The following is a 21,196-nucleotide window of genomic DNA, read 5'->3' as shown; positions in this document are numbered from 1 at the left end:
TTAGAGCAGATGTCAAAATTATTCAGAATAAGAATGCTTGATATATAAAACTACTACGAATTTTGTCACTGTACCTCGATCTCATCTATCTCACTGCCGACCCCTTGCTTACGTCCTGCCTCTGGCCTGGAACATCCTTTCTCATTAAATCCACCAGACAATGACTCTCCCCGCTTTCAAAGCTTTTTTGAAGGCACATCTCCTCCAAGACACCTTCCCTGACAAAGCTCCCCTATCTTCTTCTCCCACTCCCTTCTGTGTTGCCCTGCCTTATTCTTTTTATTCATCCCCCCTTCCAGCCCCACAGCAGTTACGTACATATCTGTAATTTATTTATTTATATTAATGGCTGTCTCCCCCTCTAGACTGTAAACACACTGTGGGCAGAAAATGTGTCTGTTTATTATTATATTGTACTCTCCCAAGTGCTTGGTACAGTGCCCTGCACAGTACCAACTATATGTTAAGCCCTGTGCTAAGTGTTGGGGTAAATACATGCTAATCAGATCACAGTCTCTGTCCCACATGGAGCTCACAGTCTAAGGGGGAAGGAGAACAGGTTTTTAATCCCCATTTTAAGAGGACCAGACAAGTTAAGTGACTTGTCCAAGTTCACGCGGCACGTAAGTGACAGAGCTGGTATTAGAAGCCAGGTCCCTTGCTTCCCAGGCCTATGCTCTTTCCACAAAGCTATACTTCTCTGTGTAAAGGGACTACTGATAGAACAATTTTTTTATGAAAGCCAAATGAGAATCATATCCAACTGTGTACAACCGAACCAGCATATTAATTCCTCTTGGAAGTCTGAATCCCTCTGGAATCTTGACTAAATCTCTTAGCGTCTTACCTGAGTATAAACGGGGATAATAATATTTACCTGCCTGGTCACTTTGAGGATTAATTATGTCATCTCTTTAACAATGTAATATCTCCAATCAACTCTTTCTTGTCATCTAACTGACTGCGTAATTTTAATACCCAGGTGTTCCTCTGTTTAACACCCCCCTCATCTCAATGTCTGGCTAAAGAAAATTTCCAATAAAAATGTTTACAACCACTTTCCCCAGCAGTTAATGAACCTAGACTCCCCACAGAATAGAGGATTCTCTTGCCAAATGGTCCAGGGAAAAGGATTTTGACAGTGATAGTGGGGAGAGGGTAAGGTGCTGGGAAAGGGGAGCCTTAATAGGAGTCACTCTTCTAGGGGAGCGAGTCTTGTAGGCAAAGTGCGAAGAGGTCAAGATCTGTCAACAGCCATTTACTTGATCTTGTTGTCTGCCTGGCCCTTTGGTCGCACAGCCAAAGTGAAATTTTCCTTAGCCTATGTTGAAAAGTTACCATCTAGGAATGGGAAACATTCAAATTTCTGGTTTCTGAAATGCTGCAAATGCGCTTTGTTCTGAGCCAGGAATCCCAAGATAAACTGGGAGGGCTGGTGACATATGTTCACCATATGTTGCTAACAGTTGCTAACCTCAAAGAGGTTGGAAGATATGGTCAAGGGTAGGAACAGGCTGGGTGACTTAGTGGTTGGGCCATGGCCTGATTCACAGCCCTAGTTTATTGCTCTGAGTGAGGCTGGAGGAAAGTGGTGAGGGATTCAGGGGGATGAGGCTCAGGACCAGGGACCAGCCACTCAGCCAAGGATGCAAAAGTGACCTTCATTTGGCTAAGGGGGGGGGGCATCTAAGCAGAACTCACAAGTAAAAGTTCCCTACTGTTCTCCACCTTTGAAGGGTTTTGTGTGCCCAATTCCGGGTACGGGCTCCAAAATGCTTTATAAATTGTGGGTGGAGTTGGTTTAATTAAAATTTAAATAACTAAGCAAATAAATAAATGCAGGCAGTCCTAGGACCTACAACATAACTGGTTCCTGAAATCTGACATCTTAAATCAGAACACTGTACATCAGAACCAATTTTCATATAGGAACAATGTTATAAACACGGTATCTATTTATATATACATAGAAATGTACATATTTATAATTCTATTTATTTATATTAATGATGCGTATATATCTATAATTCTATTTGTTGATATTGATGCTATTGATGCCTGTTTACTTGTTTTGATGCCTGCCTCCCCCCTTCCTAGACTGTGAGCCCGTTGTGGGCAGTGATTGTCTCTGTTGCTGAACTGTGCTTTCCGAGCACTTAGTACAGTGCTCTGCTCACAGTAAGCGCTCAATAAATACATTTGAATGAATACGTGCCGTGGGGCTGAGGAAGAGGTGACTAAAAGGAGCAAATCAGTTCCTCGCCTTGAAAAGAAAAAGCTCAGTTTGTCAGGAAAGGGAATGTTGATGCATTTCTACTGGTATCTCACAGCAGCTTTGTTTGAATCCAAGATTATGCTTAGCAAAGACAAATGGCCTTTGGGACCCCCTTTCCCTGCACTGTGGGTAGGAAACACGTAAGGCAAGATTAACATAACTGCCTGTGGCTTTTTTTATTAATTTCCCTCTCTCCATGGGCATTTCAGACCAAAGCTGGGGAAATCCAACTTTGAGGAACAAAATTTAAACCATCAAATAGAAAGCCACTGAGGTGCTTTCAGCTTTGCCGAGACGTAGGCTTGACCTGCGCCCTATCTTGGGAGACACCAGGAGGAAAGCAAAGAGCCTCCAGAGGATCAAATAGAGAGGCCGTTGGGAAATACTCATTTTTAAGAAGGCCCAGACCCTTCTGCCTGACCACCTAAGTCAAAGTTGGTCTCTCCCTTTCTCCTGTTCTGCTTTGGAGGGCCTGGTCTGCTCATAAGCCATATGTGGGTCAGGGATTGCATCTGATCTGCACATGCTGTACTATCTCCAGTACTTAGCACAATGTTTAGCACAAGGTAAGCACTTAATACCACACACGAACAAAAATCCCCAAGTCCATCCTGGACAGACCCTCCGTATTTCAACAGTTCAGTTTCGGCTCAACTCTTTGATAAGGATTTTCATCGCCTCCATTCCATAGATATTCCATGTCCATTTCTCAGTGAGGAAAAACCCTTTTAACCGCTTCATTTAGTACCAATGGAGTTTTATGAAACTCTTGCTTGGGGTATTTCTCTAATCTTCTTCTTCTTTTCTCCAGACATTAAAATACTTCTATTTATTTTAATGTCTGTCTCTTCCTCTAGACTGTGAGCTTCTTGTGAGCAGGGAATGTGTCTACCAACTCTATCGTATTGCACTCTCCCAAGCAATTAGTTCAGTATTCTGCACACGGTAATCACTCAAATACCACTGTTAGATTGATTTCTCCCCAACACCAGATTTCCCCTTGTCATTCCATATCATTTCCTTCCTTCTCCAAACTGAACTCTCCCTCTGTTCTCAAAGCTTTTAGTTTCTCTCTAATTGGGCTGGTACGCTCTTTCTGAGCGGGGAACTTGTCTGCTAGATCTGCTGTACTGTACTCTTCCAAGTATTTAGTACAGTGCTCTGCAAAGAGTAAGCGCTCAATAAGTGCCATTGATTGAGTCTCTCCTCCTCTTGTTTCTCTGTCCCTTCTCTGGGTCTTCTCCCTGTGACACTCACACCAGGGCTAGAAATAGTATCCTGGGTTTCACTTCCTTCTCCTGGTATTTGGGCTGGAAGTGATCCCAATCCATGTCCAGAAGTGGAATTTAGGAGACTGGGGTTCCCCTCCTCTTCCTCTACAAAACACATCCTCCTTTTAGCACAACCGTGGCATACTTGGGGACAAAACAGTGAATTTGCTGCATCGCTTAGGGAGCCTGATCTTATTTTTCCGAAATTGATATGCTACATCCTATTCCACCAGATAGGGCCCCTGCCCTCCAGGTGCTTGCAAACTAAGCCAGGTGACCCAGAAGGTGAGGCGATGCACATTCAGATTAAACTAAAATTGGATGAATGTATGAACACTGTGGACACGCATGGGGTTAAAGTGAAAACTGTGGGACATCTGGTGAAGAACGTGTAGAGGATTGTGATCTGGCTCCCCTACATCTGAAATATGGTCTGCTTTAATAATAATAATAATGGTATTTGCTAAGCCCTTACTATGTGCCAGTCACTATTCTAAGCACCGGGGTAGATACAAGATAATTGGGTTGGACACAGTCCCTGTCCCACATAGGGCCCACGTTCTTCAATCCCATTTTACAGATGGCGGAACTGAGGCACAGAGAAGAAGTGACATGCCTGTTACACAGCAGACAAGTGGCAGAGCGGGGATTAGAACCCATGACCTTCTGATTCCCAAACCTGTGCTCTATCCACTAGGCTATGCTGCTTTCAGTCAGGAACAGGACATAGAAGAAGTGTGATCTCATTTCCAATTCCCATTCCCAAACTTGGTATGGTATACCACCCTGACTTTTTAATAGAGTGAGGGGTTGGACCGAATCATCCATCAATGGAATTTATTAAGCACTTACTGTGTACAGAGTAAGAAATATCAGTGAGTAAAAAGCATTTGGGAAGAGTAATAGATAGGCACAATCCCTACCCATGGAGTTTACAGATTTCAGTGGGAGAAAGTCTTAAAATAAATTAGATTGCCACGTACATAAGTGCTGCGGGAGTTGGGTGGACTTCCAAGTGCTTTGTGGTTACAGACCAAATGCACGGATGATGCAAAAGGAAAGGCAAGTAGGGAGAATGAGGGTTTAGTCACAGAGAACTTTTGAAGGAGATCAATCAGTAGTATTTATTGAGTGCTTGGGAGAGTATAGTATAACAGAGTGGGTAGACATGTTCCCTGCCCACAGGGATCTGTGATTAGTCTCAGCTACACTTTCAGACAGAGGACTATCTTATTCTTTTTCTCTACTTGTGCAACCCAAATCTACATCTCTGCCCCTGCTCTCTCTCCCTCCCTCCAGGCTCGCATCTCCTCCTGCCTTCAGGACATCTCCATCTGGATGTCCGCCCGCCACCTAAAACTCAACATGTCCAAGACTGAACTCCTTGTCTTCCCTCCCAAACCCCGCCCTCTCCCTGACTTTCCCATCACTGTTGACGGCACTACCATCCTTCCCGTCTCACAGACCCGCAACCTTGGTGTCATCCTCAACTCTGCTCTCTCGTTCACCCCTCACATCCAAGCCGTCACCAAAACCTGCTGGTCTCAGCTCCGCAACATTGCCAAGATCTGCCCTTTCCTCTCCATCCAAACCGCTACCCTGCTCGTTCAAGCTCTCATCCTATCCCATCTGGATTACTGCATCAGCCTCCTCTCCGATCTCCCATCCTCCTGTCTCTCCCCTCTTCAATCCATACTTCACGCCGCTGCCTGGATTGTCTCTGTCCAGAAACGCTCTGGGCATGTTACTCCCCTCCTCAAAAATCTCCAGTGGCTACCAATCAATCTGCGCATCAGGCAGAAACTCCTCACCCTGGGCTTCAAGGCCGTCCATCACCTCGTCCCCTCCTACCTCACCTCCCTTCTCTTCTTCTCCAGCTCAGCCTGCACCCTCCGCTCCTCTGCCTCTAATCTCCTCACCGTACCTCGTTCTCGCTGTCGAGCCCCGGCCCACGTCCTTCCCCGGCCCGGAATGCCCTCCCTCCGCACATCTGCCAAGCTAGCTCTATTCCTCCCTTCAAGGCCCTACTGAGAGCTCACCTCCTCCAGGAAGCCTTCCCAGATTGAGCCCCCTCCTTCCTCTCCCCTTCGTCCCCCTCTCCATCCCCCTTGCCTTACCTCCTTCCCCTCCCCACAGCACCTGTATATATGTATATATGTTTGTATGTATTTATTACTCTATTTTATTTGTACATATTTATTCTATTTACTTTATTTTGTTATGTTTTGTTTTGTTCTCTGTCTCCCCCTTCTAGACTGTGAGCCCACTGTTGGGTAGGGACCGTCTCTATATGTTGCCAGCTTGTACTTCCCAAGCGCTTAGTACAGTGCTCTGCTCACAGTAAGTGCTCAATAAATACAATGGAATGAAAGAATGAACATATACTTGCAGGTTTGATTTTAGTTATTTCCTTACTTTCCTTTTCCCAAAAAAAGTGGAAAAGATCGTCATTCTGCCTGACCTAAACTATGGATCTTTAGTCCATGAATTTATCCAAACCCTTCCTGAACATACTGTTTTCTGTTCCGAAAGACCTAGGGTTACAAAATCCTTATGTTCACTTCCACAGGAAAAGAAAAAAGTTTCCCTGATGTTTTGAACCCATAGCCTTCCAGCTTCAATTTTATTTTTGTACTGTCCACCCACTGCCAAGTGAAGTACCCCAAACATAAATTAGGCCTTAGCAACGTTGTCTCTCCCAGGTACCCACCAAGTGGTCTTGTAACCTGTAACAATGAGCTTCTGTCCGGGTTCTTAAGTCTGAGAGGATCTAGTTAGTCAAACCTCTTCGTATCTGTCCGACGATCACCCTCCCCATCTTCAAAGCTTTATTGAAGGCACGTCTCCTCCATACGGCCTTCCCTGACTAGGCCCTCATTTTCTCTTCTCCCACTCCCTTCTGCATCACCCTTGCACTTGGATTTGCACCCATTATTCACACCCTCCCTCAGCCCTAGAGCACTTATGTACTTATCCATAATTTATTTATATTCACCTCTGTCTCCTCCTCTACAATGTAAGTTGGCTGTGGGCAGGGAATGTGTCTACAACTCTGTTAATATTGTACTCTACCAAGTGATGACAAGCAGCACAGCCTAATGGATAGAGCACAGGCCTAGGAGTAAGAAGGACCTGTCACCTGTCTGCTGTGTAACCCTGGGCAAGTCACTTCACGTTTTCTGTACCTCAGTTACCTCATCTGTAAAATGGGGATTAAGACTGTGAGCCCCACAGGGTCATGGACTGTGTCCAATCTGATTAGCTCAGTACAGTGCCTAGCACATAGTAAGCACTTAACAAATACCATTAAAAAAAAAAACTCAGTACAGTGCTCTGCACCTAATAAGCTCTCAATAAACATGATGGATTGATTTACTGATTGACCAGAACCAAGACCCAGGCAAGGAGAAGCAGCGTGGCTCAGTGGAAAGAGCACGGGCTTTGGAGTCAGAGGTCATGGGTTCAAATCCCAGCTCCGCCAACTGTCAGCTGTGTGACTTTGGGCAAGTCAATTTCTCCGTGTCTCAGTTACCTCATCTGTAAAATGGGGATTAAAACTGTGAGCCCCGCCATGGGACAACCCGATCACCTTGTAACCTCCCCAGCGCTTAGAACAGTGGTTTGCACATAGTAAGCGCTTAACAAATACCATCATTATTATTATTATTATTAAGTCAGGGGAAACAGCTTCCACATTTACCTTAGATCTAAAATGTCTCAGGATGTGGCATTTCAAAACCACCATATCAGTTATGAAGAGAAATACCAGGTGCCCTGTGTTCACTCCAATATCTACCCACTTAAATAAATCTACCACTATTACATCATCTCAGAATCTCCACATATAAAACTAATTTTTCCATTAAGCACTAAGTATTTGGCAATGGATATATGTTCCCAAGTACTTAGTACAGTGCTTTGAACATAGTAGATGCTCAATAATTACTACTGATGGACATTCTTCAGATACTTTGTATGGAACTTTGGAACAGATTAGTGGTACCTTAAAACAAGCCCTCTCAGTAGCAATCTCATTAAAACACACCTTGAGTGAAAACAGACATTATAAATAGAACAGGTTTGAAGTGGCAACAAAATTATTCGAGGCTAATACAAGTCTCTAATTGCCCTTAGTTTAGCTGATGAGTAATATTATTTTAGAAACAAATGTTAAAATTAACTACAGGACAAGGGAGAATGAATTTATTTTTCACATTTCCTGCTGTTTTCTCTGGTGAGACTTCAGAGTTCGTTCACATCATGGATTTGGCACAATTCAAAAATTTTCTCATGCTGACAGCAATACGATAAGAAGTGCCACATCAACTGAATAGGTTACAAAGATCCCTTTATTGAAAAACTATTCACCTGCAATCTATGTTCTCAATGAGTCCCTCTAGACTATGGATACTCTGTAATAACACCTATATTTTATATCCACTGACGGCCTGGGATTAAGCCTGGATTCAACCATTAAGATGATACATTTAACACTGCGAGTTTCATTTTGTTGCTATTTGTGATTTTAATAAAAGGACAAGCTTCCGGCACAGAGAGGGGGTAATCTAATCGCCGTCTGAAAAAGTCCCCAACTATTTCATTTAGAAAACCCACAATTTCTAAGAATACCATCATTATGCCCCTTTCAGGATCATACCTGGGGAGTTTCCCGTACCCTACCAGTCTCGATTATGGGAGGGAAAGTCAAGCAGAGGCATACCCATTCCATTTCTAGCTTGGGCGGTGGTTAGCGAGTGGCAGACAATCTGCTACAAGTCAAAACTCACCTGTGCTGGGCAGCAGCAGCATGGGAAAGAGTCGAGGATGGAGGCTGCGTGGACGGAGGCAATGGTAAGCCACTTATGTATTTTTACCAAGAAAACTATATGGAAACACCACCAGAATGATTGCAGATGGAGGTTGTGCATTCTGTGGGAGAGATGTGTCCACGGCATCGCTATGAGAGACGACTTGACAGCATAAGACAAGACCATCGTTACACCAAAGTGGTTATTTCATTAGTCATTATTTCTACAGAAAAGCATCAACTCCCAAAGACAGCAATTACAATTGGTTGTCTATTTATACGCAGACCAAGCTCTGCCACTTGTCTGCTGTGTGACCTTGGGCAAGTTATTTCACTTCCTCTGGGCCTCAGTTACCTCATCAGTAAAATAATAATGATGGTATTTGTTAAGCGCTTACCGTGTGCCAAGCGCTGTTCTAAGAGCTGGGGGAGATTCAAAGTAATCAGGTTGTCCCACGTGGGGCTCACAGTCATAATCCCCATTTTACAGATGAGGTAACAGGCACAGACAAGTGACTTGCGAAAGTCAGAGTTAACAAGGGACAAAGCCGAGATTTGCTCAGTGCTTACTACGTGCCAGGCACTGTACTAAGCTAATCAGACTGGACACAGTCCATGGCCCTGTGGGGCTCACAGTCTTCATCCCCATTTTACAGATGAGGTAACTGAGGCACAGAAAAGCCCATGCTCTTTCCACTGAGCTACGTTGCTTCTATGAGCCTTCCCAGACTGAGCCCCTTCTTTCCTCTCCCCCTCGTCCCCCTCTCCATCCCCCCATCTTACCTCCTTCCCTTCCCCACAGCACCTGTATATATGTATATATGGTTGTACATATTTATTACTCTATTTATTTTACTTGTACATTTCTATCCTATTTATTTTATTTTGTTGGTATGTTTGGTTCTGTTCTCTGTCTCCCCCTTTCAGACTGTGAGCCCACTGATGGGTAGGGACTGTCTCTATGTGTTGCCAATTTGTACTTCCCAAGCGCTTAGTACAGTGCTCTGCACATAGTAAGCGCTCAATAAATACGATTGATTGATTGATTGATAGGGACTGTTTCCAATCTGATTTGCTTGTATCCACCGCAGTGCTTAGTACAGTGCCTAGCCCATAGTAAGTTCTTAACGAATACCACAATTATTAGCCTTACCATATATCAAACACTTCCTTCTTTAAAGTGTGCTTCCCATGTGAGGAAACAACAGAGTCTGAATACATGAAGTTTCTCTGTATGTGTTAAGACTGTATGTTTTGCTAATCCACATTAGTCAAGCATCTCATCACATAATAATAATATTAGAGAAGCAGCATGGCATAGTGGATGGAGCCCGGGCCTGTGAGTCATGGGTTCTAATCCAGGCTCTGCCACTTGTCAGCTGTGGGACTTTGGGCAAGTCCTGTCATTCGTCTGTGCCTCAGTTCCCTCATCTGTCAAATGGGGATTGACATTGTGAGCCGGACTGAGACTGTGAGCCCCACGTAGGGCAGGGACTGTGTCCAACCTGATTTGCCTGTATCCACCCCAGCGCTTCGTACACTGCCTGGCACACAGTGAGTGCTTTACAAATACCACAGTTATTGTTACAAGGTAATCGGGTTGGACTCCGTCCCTGTCCCACATGGGACTCAACAGTCAATCCCCATTTTCCAGGTGAGAACTGAGGCCCAGAGAAGTGAAGCGACTTGCCCTAGGTCACACAGCAAACGTGTGTGACCCGGGATTAGGACCCAGGTCCTTCTGACTCCCAAGGCCCGTGCTCTATCCACTAAGCCGTAGGTTGTTCTTCTCTTCAGTACTGGGGATAAAGTCACGGATCCTGTCTGTGGTCCATAAATGACTGATGGAATTGGATCCTCAGGCAGCCTGTCTGGAAGCACCGCCCGCCATGACAGAGCCTCAGCCCGCTCCTCCATTGGAGCTGAGGACCGGGGAGAGTCAGGGTTAGTTTGGATTTTTTAAAGTTGTTTTTCTGGATGTGATTCCCCCACAAGACTGTATGCTCCTTTTGTTTTTAATTTACATGGTTTTTGAATATTCTCTGGTAGAGTGCTAGAGAAGCAGCATGGCCTAATGAAAAGCGAACAGAGGATCTGGGTTATAAACCCAGCTCTGCCACTTGCTTGCTGTTTGTGACCTTACGCAAGTAATTCAACTTCTCTATGCCTTACTTACCTCATCTGTAAAATGGAGATTAAGACTGTGAGCCCCACATGGGACATGGACTATGTCCAACCTATCTTGTATCTACCCCAGTACTTAGTACAGTGCCAGACACACAGTAAGCACTTGACAAGTACCATAAAAAATGGTACTAGCTACACCACATTTGTTGATAGTAATAATAATAGTGTGATGGGCATGCTATCAAGGTTAATTACTTGTACCCATTTTATGCAGGGCATTACATAAGTAACTGCAAAGGAAGGACAAGATATGTTTCTTTCCCTCAAGGAGCTTACAATGTTTCAAAGGGCAAGAAGAGGCCACTTGAAGTTCTTCAACTCTTGCTTTCAAAGTGACTCTTCACTTGCATTTATCCATTCAATGGTATTTATTGAGTGCTTACTAAGTGCTTGGGAGAGTAATAATAATAATAATAATTATGGTATTTAAGCATTTACTGTATGCCAAGCACTGTTCTAAGCACCGGGGCTGATACAGGATAATCAGGTTGTCCCATGCGGGGCTATAGGGACTGACTTGCTTGTATCCACCCCAACACTTAGTAGAGTGCTTGGCACACAGTAAGCACCTAATACCATCATCATCATCATTATTAACTAAGTGCATCATGCATGGCTTAGTGGAAAGAACTCAATTTTGGGAGTCAGAGGCCATGGGTTCTAATCCTGGCTCCATCATTTGTCTGCTGTGTGACCTTGGGCAAATGACTTAACTTCTCTGTACCTCAGTTCTCTCATTTCTAAAATGGGGATCAAGACTGTGAGCCCCATGTGGGACAACCTGATTATCTTGTATCTACTCCAGTGCTTAAATCAGTGCTTGACACATAGTAAGCGCTTAACAAATACCACCATCATTACTATTATTATTATTATTATCATTAGAAATCAGGCCTCTCTGATTTCATTTTCACAAGTATGGAGTTTGAGGCACAATGGAGCACAGTGAATTCTAGCATTAAAGAAGAGCAGAGGAATGGGTGAAGGAGGTCAAACTCAGACAGGACATGGGGTTCTGTTGCATACTAAGTGAGAAAGATGATTTTACAAAGGCTCACAGAGATCAAGCTTGTATCCGTGGATGATTTATTAGAATCCATGTTTACAGGTTATGCAGAAAATCCCTTGGGAGTGATAGCTACCCTCTCACTACCTTTTGACTAGCTAGTCATCTAATTGTACTTCTCAATCCCACTTTACATACACACGTCGCCTGACCTGGGATCTGTATTTATTAAAATACCCCTTTCTAAGTAGAGAGGAAATTAGTGCCTTTTTCCAATGAAACCCTTTCCCAACCTGGGAAATGGCCATATGTGAAATGGGAAACTTTTATTTTAGGTGTTGATGGAGAATTCCAAAGAAACTTGTTTTCTTCAAGGCTCTGCAATACAGTTCCTTAAACAAAAGAGAAGTATCTTCTGATGATCACAGGTATTTGTGACCAGGTATGGCACTAAGGACATGAGTGGGCATAGGTTTCTGAATCCCTGGAGTAAAAAGCTTTCTCATTTAAGTGGCAGGTAAATAACTCTTCAGGGAATCTCCTGCAACTTAAATGGCAACGGAGCAAGTCCCTCGTTTACTTTCACATCCCATTAACAATATATAGTAGAAAATAAATATATACAATATTTTGAAACAAAATCCTCACAAGTGTCTGCAGGACAATGGTGTTCCAGGAAGCACTTGATGCAGAGGGGACACTACTCTCCAAAGATGAAATACTCTCTTTCTCGAGCTGTTATCCTGGTTGTTTCTCAAGAGGCATTTCTTGCAGCTTCATTTTCTCCAGTACTAGAGAGATTAAAAGTAACAAAGAAGAGACATTACCTTGAACAGTTCACAAGACTCCTGGCTGTCAATTTTTCTGTTCTGGAAAATGCATCGAGGCAGAAGAACTACCTGCTCCTTAGCAAAACATATCACTTTGGATTTTCGTTTCTGCCACTGACAAAGACTTCTGAGCCAACTTAACATTTTTAATTCGACAAATTATTTATCCATGGTCAAAGACAATTAAAATTCCATATTAAATGAGAGGGTACAGGGAGACGTTACCAACAAGAGCATTTGCAGGAGGAAAGCTGTAACTGGAATTTCCAGCTCCCATTAAATAACGTACACTGTGGTCTAAAAGCACCAATTAATATTAAATGAATCTGAACTAACTTCACTTTACATTTTGGGAGAGAAGACTCATCAGTTACAGGGTTTTAGTTTGGATTTTGCCTTTGAGCTAAACAACAAGGAAATGTTTCCAAGGAACTATTTGCTTTTACTTCATGTCTCAAACAAAACAATGGCATCTTGTTACCTTTGAGAATTTCCAGTGGCAACTTATTTGGCCTTATCCTATCATCAGAGTATCCAAAGGTCCTACAATACCCTTGTGAGAGTTGGAGGGCAAAAACAACCTCTCCCCATCCCCAGCAGTAGTCAGATTTGTAATTACAATAATGATGACAGTAAGAGAAAATACTATTTTCCTAATTCCAACACCTGGTGTAAGGATCCTGGGAAATCAATCAATCAATCAATCGTATTTATTGAGCGCTTACTATGTGCAGAGCACTGTACTAAGCGCTTGGGAAGTACAGATTGGCATCACATAGAGACAGTCCCTACCCAACAGTGGGCTCACAGTCTAAAAGGGGGAGACAGAGAACAGAACCAAACATACCAACAAAATAAAATAAGTAGGATAGAAATGTACAAGTAAAATAAATAAATAAATAAATAAATAGAGTAATAAATATGTACAACCATATATACATATATACAGGTGCTGTGGGGAAGGGAAGGAGGTAAGACGGGGGGATGGAGAGGGGGACGAGGGGGAGAGGAAAGAAGGGGCTCAGTCTGGGAAGGCCTCCTGGAGGAGGTGAGCTCTCAGTAGGGCCTTGAAGGGAGGAAGAGAGCTAGCTTGGCGGATGGGCAGAGGGAGGGCATTCCAGGCCCGGGGGATGACGTGGGCCGGGGGTCGATGGCGGGACAGGCGAGAGCGAGGTACAGTGAGGAGATTAGTGGTGGAGGAGCGGAGGGTGCGGGCTGGGCAGTAGAAGGAGAGAAAGGAGGTGAGGTAGGAGGGGGCGAGGTGATGGACAGCCTTGAAGCCCAGGGTGAGGAGTTTCTGCTTGATGCGCAGATTGATCGGTAGCCATTGGAGGTTTTTGAGGAGGGGAGTAATATGTCCAGAGCGTTTCTGGACAAAGATAATCCGGGCAGCAGCATGAAGTATGGATTGAAGTGGAGAGAGACACGAGGATGGGAGATCAGAGAGAAGGCTAGTGCAGTAGTCCAGACGGGATAGGATGAGAGCTTGAATTAGCAGGGTAGCGGTTTGGATGGAGAGGAAAGGGCGGATCTTGGCAATGTTGCGGAGCTGAGACTGGCAGGTTTTGGTGACGGCTTGGATGTGAGGGGTGAATGAGAGAGCGGAGTCGAGGATGACACCAAGGTTGCGGGCTTGTGAGACGGGAAGGATGGTAGTGCCGTCAACAGAGATGGGAAAGTCAGGGAGAGGACAAGGTTTGGGAGGGAAGACAAGGAGCTCAGTCTTCGACATGTTGAGCTTTAGGTGGCGGGCGGACATCCAGATGGAGATGTCCTGAAGGCAGGAGGAGATGCGAGCCTGGAGGGAGGGGGAGAGAGCAGGGGCAGAGATGTAGATCTGGGTGTCATCAGCGTAGAGATGATAGTTGAAGCCGTGGGAGCGAATGAGGTCACCAAGGGAGTGAGTGTAGATTGAGAACAGAAGGGGACCAAGCACTGAACCTTGGGGAACCCCCACAGTAAGAGGATGGGAGGGGGAGGAGGAGCCTGCAAAAGAGACTGAGAAGGAACGACCAGAGAGATAAGAGGAGAACCAGGAGAGGACGGAGTCTGTGAAGCCAAGGTCAGATAACGTGTTGAGGAGAAGGGGGTGGTCCACAGTGTCAAAGGCAGCTGAGAGGTCGAGGAGGATTAGGACAGAGTATGAGCCGTTGGATTTGGCAAGCAGGAGGTCATTGGTGACCTTTGAGAGCACAGTTTCCGTGGAATGAAGGGGACGGAAGCCAGACTGGAGGGGGTCGAGGAGAGAGTTGTTGTTGAGGAATTCTAGGCAGCGCGTGTAGACAACTCGTTCAAGGAGAGACTAGGAGAGGGAGCCAGAGAGAGCTGATCCAAGGAAGCTTGGCATGGAGAGGCAGAAGAGACGGTGACAGATTTGGCCAAAGAATGCCTTCGTCGGCTAACTTTCCCTTCAACTTCTCCTGAACTGGTCATTCCCTGATGCTTTTGGGGTTGGTTGGTTAGGAATCCAGCAGCATTTCTTCTGAAAACTAACTGAAGCCATGGCTGAATTAATGCACTAGATAGTAAAGCACTCCTTTAATACAATCTTAGATAAAAGGCTTAATATAATTCAGGACGAGGCAGAATGTGTTTTAGAAACATGAGAAGTTGACCTGGCTCTCTCGGGTTTTAAATCTCCAATCCTTAAAATATCCAGATTTTGTCAAGTGAATCATATCGATTCGATCACTGCATTTCACACTGCAGATAAATGCTACATAATATGGATTTATTTGTTTAAATTTCAAGAATTTGACCTAAGGGATAGAGCCCAGGCAGGGGAGTAAGAGGACCTGGGTTCTAATTCCGGCACCACCACTTGTCTGCTGTGTGACTTTGGACAAGTCACTTAACTCATCTGTGCTTCAGTGATCTCAACTGTAAAATGGAAGTTAACAATAATAATAATAATAATAATTTTCTAAGTGCTTACTATGCACCAGGAATGGTAATAAGCACTGGGGTGGATACAAGCATTATTGGGTTGGACACAGTCCCTGTCCCACTTGGGGCTCACAGTCTCACTCCCCATTTTGCAGATGAGGTAACCGAGGCACAGAGAAGTTAAGTGACTTGCCCAAGGTCACAAAAAGCAGGCAAGTGGCAGAGCAGGGATTAGAACCCATGAGCTCTGACTTCCTGATTAAGACTGTGAGCCCCATGTGGGACACATGGGCTGTGTCCAACTTGATTTGCTTGTATCTATCCCAGCCCTCCATATGATGGCAGGGCATATAAATCACTTAAATACCATTAAAAGAGCAGAATTTCCTTCAAATATGCCACCAATATCATTTTTGAACTTAACCAGTCCCACAGGAAGATTCCCTAAACCACACACAAAAGGAAGCATTTCCTTTATAGATACCCATGCTCTTCAGAGAAAAGTTCAGCACTGATCCAACAAGTCCGAAAAAACAAATATCCCAATAATTACTAAAATGTGACAAACTGAGGGGTGCTTGAGATGGGATACACAAACAATGTTTTGACTCATTCACTCATTCAATCGTATTTATTGAGTGCTTACTGCATGCAGAGCACTGTACTAAATGCTTGGAAAGTACAATTCAACAACAGAGACAATCCCTGATGATTTCTAGCCGATGGATTAACTATCTCCAGTTACAGAAAACACTGCAAAAACATTCAGTAGCTCAATTAATCTCAAAAACATCTGTTTTGGTACTGTGCTCTTTGTTCAAATAGGATAATGCCAGATGCAGAAGGAACTGGAACACAATGGTTACTATAACTGATCTTATTAAAAATATTATCTAAACAGGTGAAACACCCACTAATAATTACATATGAGTGTTTGCAAATCTCTTTTGGAAGAGATAAGGGAAATACAGTGTATATGGATTGATTATAAACCGTAAATTATCCAAACACACTACTGAAGGCTCTAGTTAAACATTAGAGGACATTCTGCCTATCACTGCTGGCCCAATAATAAACTAACCATAAGGTTTAAACACATTTGTCATGTAACAAGTGCCTAACTGTTTAAAAATAGTCGTTTTTAATTGCTATTTTAACTGCAAGACTGATTGCACTGCACCAAAGCTGTGCAGATGGGCAAATGAAACTCACAATTGATTTTGGCCAATGTGCCAGATGAACACATTATTGCAAATTCATGTGGTGTTAACTGCTTCTGGTGACCCATTTCTTCCTCTGATTCCTCTTGGTTTTTAGGTGATGGGAATTGGGGGACATGGAATGGGTGGGAGGGAAATGCCCAGGCTGTTATGATAAATATATTAATAAATATTGGCTGGTAAAACCAGTGTATGACACTGGCAAAACTCAGAAGACAATCTTCAGGCAGGAAAATAACAAATGTTAACTAAAATGATTTATGGGTTCACTGTTCCAAATTAATTTTGTACAACCTCGTGTGTTACATAGATATTAATGAAAAAAAAATCACTTGGCTATACATAGGCAGTAAGTCCAGATATATGATTACTTAATAGATCTAGAAGTGAATTATTTGGCCAGAGAGTCGAATATGTTTCAATAATGCCTGTGAAGCATTTTGTTCCAGAAATATTCTTAAAATTTTGTTTCTACTGATTCCTTTGGCTGGCTTCAGATCAGCTATTCATTCATTCATTCATTCAATTGTATTTATTGAGTGCTTACTGCATGCAGAGCACTCTACTAAGCGCTTGGGAAGTACAGCTATTCATTCATTCATTCATTCAATTGTATTTATTGAGCGCTTACTGTATGCAGAGCACTCTACTAAGCGCTTGGGAAGTACAAGTTGGCAACACATAGAGACGGTCCCTACCCTACAGCGGGCTCACAGTCTAGAAAGGGGAGACAGACAACAAAAACAAAACGTTAACAAAATAAAATAAATAGAATAAATATGTACAAATAAAATAGAGTAATAAATACGTACAAACATATATACATATATACAGGTGCTGTGGGGAGGGGAAGGAGGTAAGAAGAAAAAGGCAACGACAGAGGAGGAAGAAATTTATGGTTAAACCATTTCTCTATCCAGTACCCCTGCAACTCACTTGGGCACACTCCCGTACAGTATAACATGGTGCGGCAATACATCAATCAATCAATCATATTTATTGAGCGCTTACTGTGTGCAGAGCACTGTACTAAGCGCTTGGGAAGTACAAGTTGGCAACATATAGAGACAGTCCCTACCCAACAGTGGGCTCATCATTCATTTAATCATATTTATTGAACATTTACTGTGTGCAGAGCACCGTTCTATGTGCTTGGAGAGTACAAAATAACAAAAAACAGACATATTCCCTGCCTGCAATGAGCTGTCTAGAGAGGAGGCAGACATAATATAAATAAATTACAGCTATGTACATAGGTGCTGGGAGGGGGGATGAATAAAGGGAAAGAGTGGGAGAAGAGGAAAAGGGGGCTTAGTCAGGGAAGGCCTCTTGGAGGAGATATATAAATAAATAAATTACAGATATGTACATAGGTGCTGGGAGGGGGGATGAATAAAGGGAAAGAGTGGGAGAAGAGGAAAAGGGGGCTTAGTCAGGGAAGGCCTCTTGGAGGAGATGTGCAGTCAGTAGGCTTTGGAGGGGGAAAAAGGAATTGTCTGTAGGTTTTGAGGAAGGAGGGAATTCCAGGCCAGAGGCAGTACGTGGGTTAGGGGTCAGCGGCGAGATAGGCGAGATTGAGGCACAGTGACAGGATTAATAATAATAATAATAATGTTAGCATTTATTAAGCGCTTACTATGTGCAAAGCACTGTTCTAAGCGCTGGGGAGGTTAACAAGGTGATCAGGTTGTCCCACGGGGGGGCTCACAGTCTTCATCCCCATTTTACAGATGAGGGAACTGAGGCCCAGAGAAGTGAAGTGACTTACCCAAAGTCACACAGCTGACAAGTGGCAGAGTCGGGATCTGAACCCATGACCTCTGACGACAAAGCCCGGGCTCTTTCCACTGAGCCACGCTGTGGATTAGCATTTGAAGAGTAAAAGCAGTAGGGCAGTAGTGAGGTGAGGTAGGAGGCGGCATGTTGAGTGAATACTTTAAAGCCAATGGTCAGGGGTTTTAGTTTGATGTGGAAGTGGATGGGCAACCGCTGAAGTTTCTTGAGGAGTGGGGAAACGTGCTCTGAACGTTTTTTAGAAAAATGATCCAGGCAGCAGAATGCAGTGTGGACTGGAGTGGAGAGCGATAGGAGGCTGGGAGGTCAATAAGGAGGATGATACAGTAATCAGGTGGGAGAGGATAAGTGATTGTATTACCAGGGTAACAGTTTGGATGGGGGGGAAAGGGCAGATTTTAGCAATGCTGTGAAGGTGGGACCGACAGGATTTACTAGTGGACTGAATATGTGGGTTGCATGAGAGAGAGGAGCTGAAGATAACAGCAGGGTGATGGGCTTGTGAGACAGGAAGTATCATCATCATCATTATCAATCGTATTTATTGAGCGCTTACTGTGTGCAGAGCACTGTACTAAGCGCTTGGGAAGTACAAATTGGCAACATCAGAGACAGTCCCTACCCAACAGTGGGCTCACAGTCTAAAAGGGGGAGACAGAGAACAAAACCAAACATACTAACAAAATAAAATAAATAGAATAGATATGTACAAGTAAAATAGAGTAATAAATATGTACAAACATATATATAGATGGCACCATCTACAGTGGGGAAAGGGATCCCAAGCAAGCAACTTTCATGACCTACCAGTATAGAAATGCCTGAGTTTAGATCAATAATTGCTACTTGTCCGGAGCTAGAAATGCCTGAGTTTAGATCAATAATTGCTACTTGTCTGGAGCTACTTCTAGGCTGCTTAGACCCATTCTGGCAAATTGCAGTAGGCAGGTATACTGAAGGAGTTCTTCTCTTCTAAAAATAATGCAGCAGCTTTACAGTTTTCATCAAGCTATATGGTACTCAAAGGCAGAAAATGACTTGGAAAAGAGTTTAGGGGTCTGGTCTCCCAAAGAGTCTGCTCTGGCATGTTTGCCCAAGGTTCAGCTAGTCCCAGACTCTAAAATCCCCTGTAATAATAATAATAATAATAATTATAGTCTTTTAGACTGTGAGCCCACTATTGGGTAGGGACTGTCTCTACATGTTGCCAACTTGTACTTCCCAAGTGCTTAGTACAGTGCTCTGCACACAATAAGTGCTCAATAAATACGACTGATGATGATGATGATGATGATGATAATAATAATAATAATAATAATAATAATAATAATAATATTTGTTAAGTGCTTACTACGTGCCAGGCACTTTACTAAACACTGGAGGCACTTTACTAAGCAAGCTCCTTGTGGGCAGGGATCACGTCTCCCAACCCTGTTATTCTGTACTTTCCCCAGTGTGTAAACAGGGCTCTCTGCACATAGTAAGCATCAAGAAATACCACTGATTGATTGAATGGCTGATTAAGAACTTGTCCCAGGCTTCTTGGTATACTTGGCTTCCCCCATCTTGTTCTTTTCCTTCTTATACTTTTCAACCCCAAAAGGCAGTATTGACATTTCATGCCCATGTTTCTCTGGGCTGAACTTGGGGAAGAGAGGAGGGAACGGAGGCAAAAGAGAGAGTGTAGGGAATTGAGGGGTACAAACTAGTTCTGCCTCAGTTTGAGTGGCAACTTGGCTACCACTTAGATAGGTGCCACGTAAAGGAACTCCATGAACTGCTTGGACAGTTCACAAGGAGGGCCAATCCACTGGGGCCACTAGAGTTGCAGGGACTGGAGCAGTTGCCCAAATTACACTAGGGTTAAGCAAGTAAGTCATTGAACTTCTCTGTGACTCAGTTCCCTCATCTGCAAAATGGGGATTCAAACCCGATACTCCCTCCTACTTAGACTGTGAGTCCCACGCGGGACCTGCTGATTTTGAATTCACCCTAGCACACAGTAAGGGCTTAACAAATACCACAATTACTATTGAATGGTGGCTCCTTCCCCCACTTACCAGTGAATTCATACTGATGCAAAGTAGACAGCTCCATGCTCATTTGATGACTTCAAAATTGATGCTACCCAAGTGTTTAACTGACTGCTCTGTTTTGCAGGTCCATAGGCTGAGGATAGGTAAGTTGCCCCTAGTTCTTGGAATGAGTTAAATGAAGAACCAGAGTTGGAATTCCCAGACTTCCAGCCCGATGCCTTTAGAGCCAATCTGACTCTTGAGGATGTAGCCTCCAGGTCCACTGAAATATAACGTAATAGGGCTGCTTGGATAGATATTTCTATAGACCATTTCCTGCTCACTCAAAAATAAGGAAGTTAAGGATAAGATTTACTGCTTCCTTTGTGGAATGAGGGGGGAAAAAGGATGGTGGAACAATCCCAGAACAGGACACCGGGAAAAGAACAAGTAACTGGCCACCCATTCTGGCTTGGGGAATTTTGAAGTGGTTTCTTCCAGGTTTGGGGTTTTTTGTTGTTTTTTTCTTTCTTCTTGGCACTGAGCCACTTAGTCTTTGGTTTTGGCCTGAGGACTGCACGATGGCACAGGGACTGGGCTTCTCTCCCTGGGTTGAGTACCAAGGAGCAGAAGGGTAGGGGTGAAAGGTAGCCAGTCAAGCAGTGATCCAAGCAGGGCTTTGGGGTGGTTGGAGAGGGTTTTTAATCTTCAAGACTAATCTTTAATGGAAAAGCCTGTCAAAGCCAAGAGTCCGTCAATTGCATTTACTGAGTGCTTACTGCATGAAGAGCATTCATTCATTCAATACTTATTGAGCACTTACTGTATGCAGAGCACTGTACTAAGCACCTGAAAAGTACAATTCAGCAACAGAGATGATCCCTGCCCACACTGGGCCTACAGTC

At 43.7% G+C, this 21,196-nt stretch overlaps 1 protein-coding gene and 1 non-coding gene across 2 annotated transcripts in view; one reads left to right on the top strand and one right to left on the bottom strand.

The window, feature by feature from the left end:
* Nucleotides 1-8,185: 8,185 nt before the first annotated feature.
* Nucleotides 8,186-8,323, top strand: LOC119926455. The gene has a single exon (XR_005450328.1). It is a non-coding gene; the product is annotated as a small nucleolar RNA SNORA7 (small nucleolar RNA).
* A 3,286-nt stretch (nucleotides 8,324-11,609) lies between these two features.
* PIK3C3 (phosphatidylinositol 3-kinase catalytic subunit type 3) overlaps nucleotides 11,610-21,196 on the bottom strand; it is a 147,364-nt gene continuing 137,777 nt past the window's right edge. Inside the window, exon 25 of the mRNA XM_038743980.1 lies at nucleotides 11,610-12,337. Coding sequence (XP_038599908.1) covers nucleotides 12,323-12,337 — 15 coding nt within the window. The 3' untranslated portion in view covers nucleotides 11,610-12,322. The remainder of the gene's footprint in view (nucleotides 12,338-21,196) is intronic.

Source organism: Tachyglossus aculeatus, chromosome 3 (genome assembly GCF_015852505.1).
Source record: "Tachyglossus aculeatus isolate mTacAcu1 chromosome 3, mTacAcu1.pri, whole genome shotgun sequence".
In the NCBI taxonomy this organism is placed as follows: domain Eukaryota; kingdom Metazoa; phylum Chordata; class Mammalia; order Monotremata; family Tachyglossidae; genus Tachyglossus; species Tachyglossus aculeatus.
The sequence above is the reverse complement of the archived record's forward strand: the minus strand, read 5'-3'. Positions and strand labels throughout refer to the sequence as shown.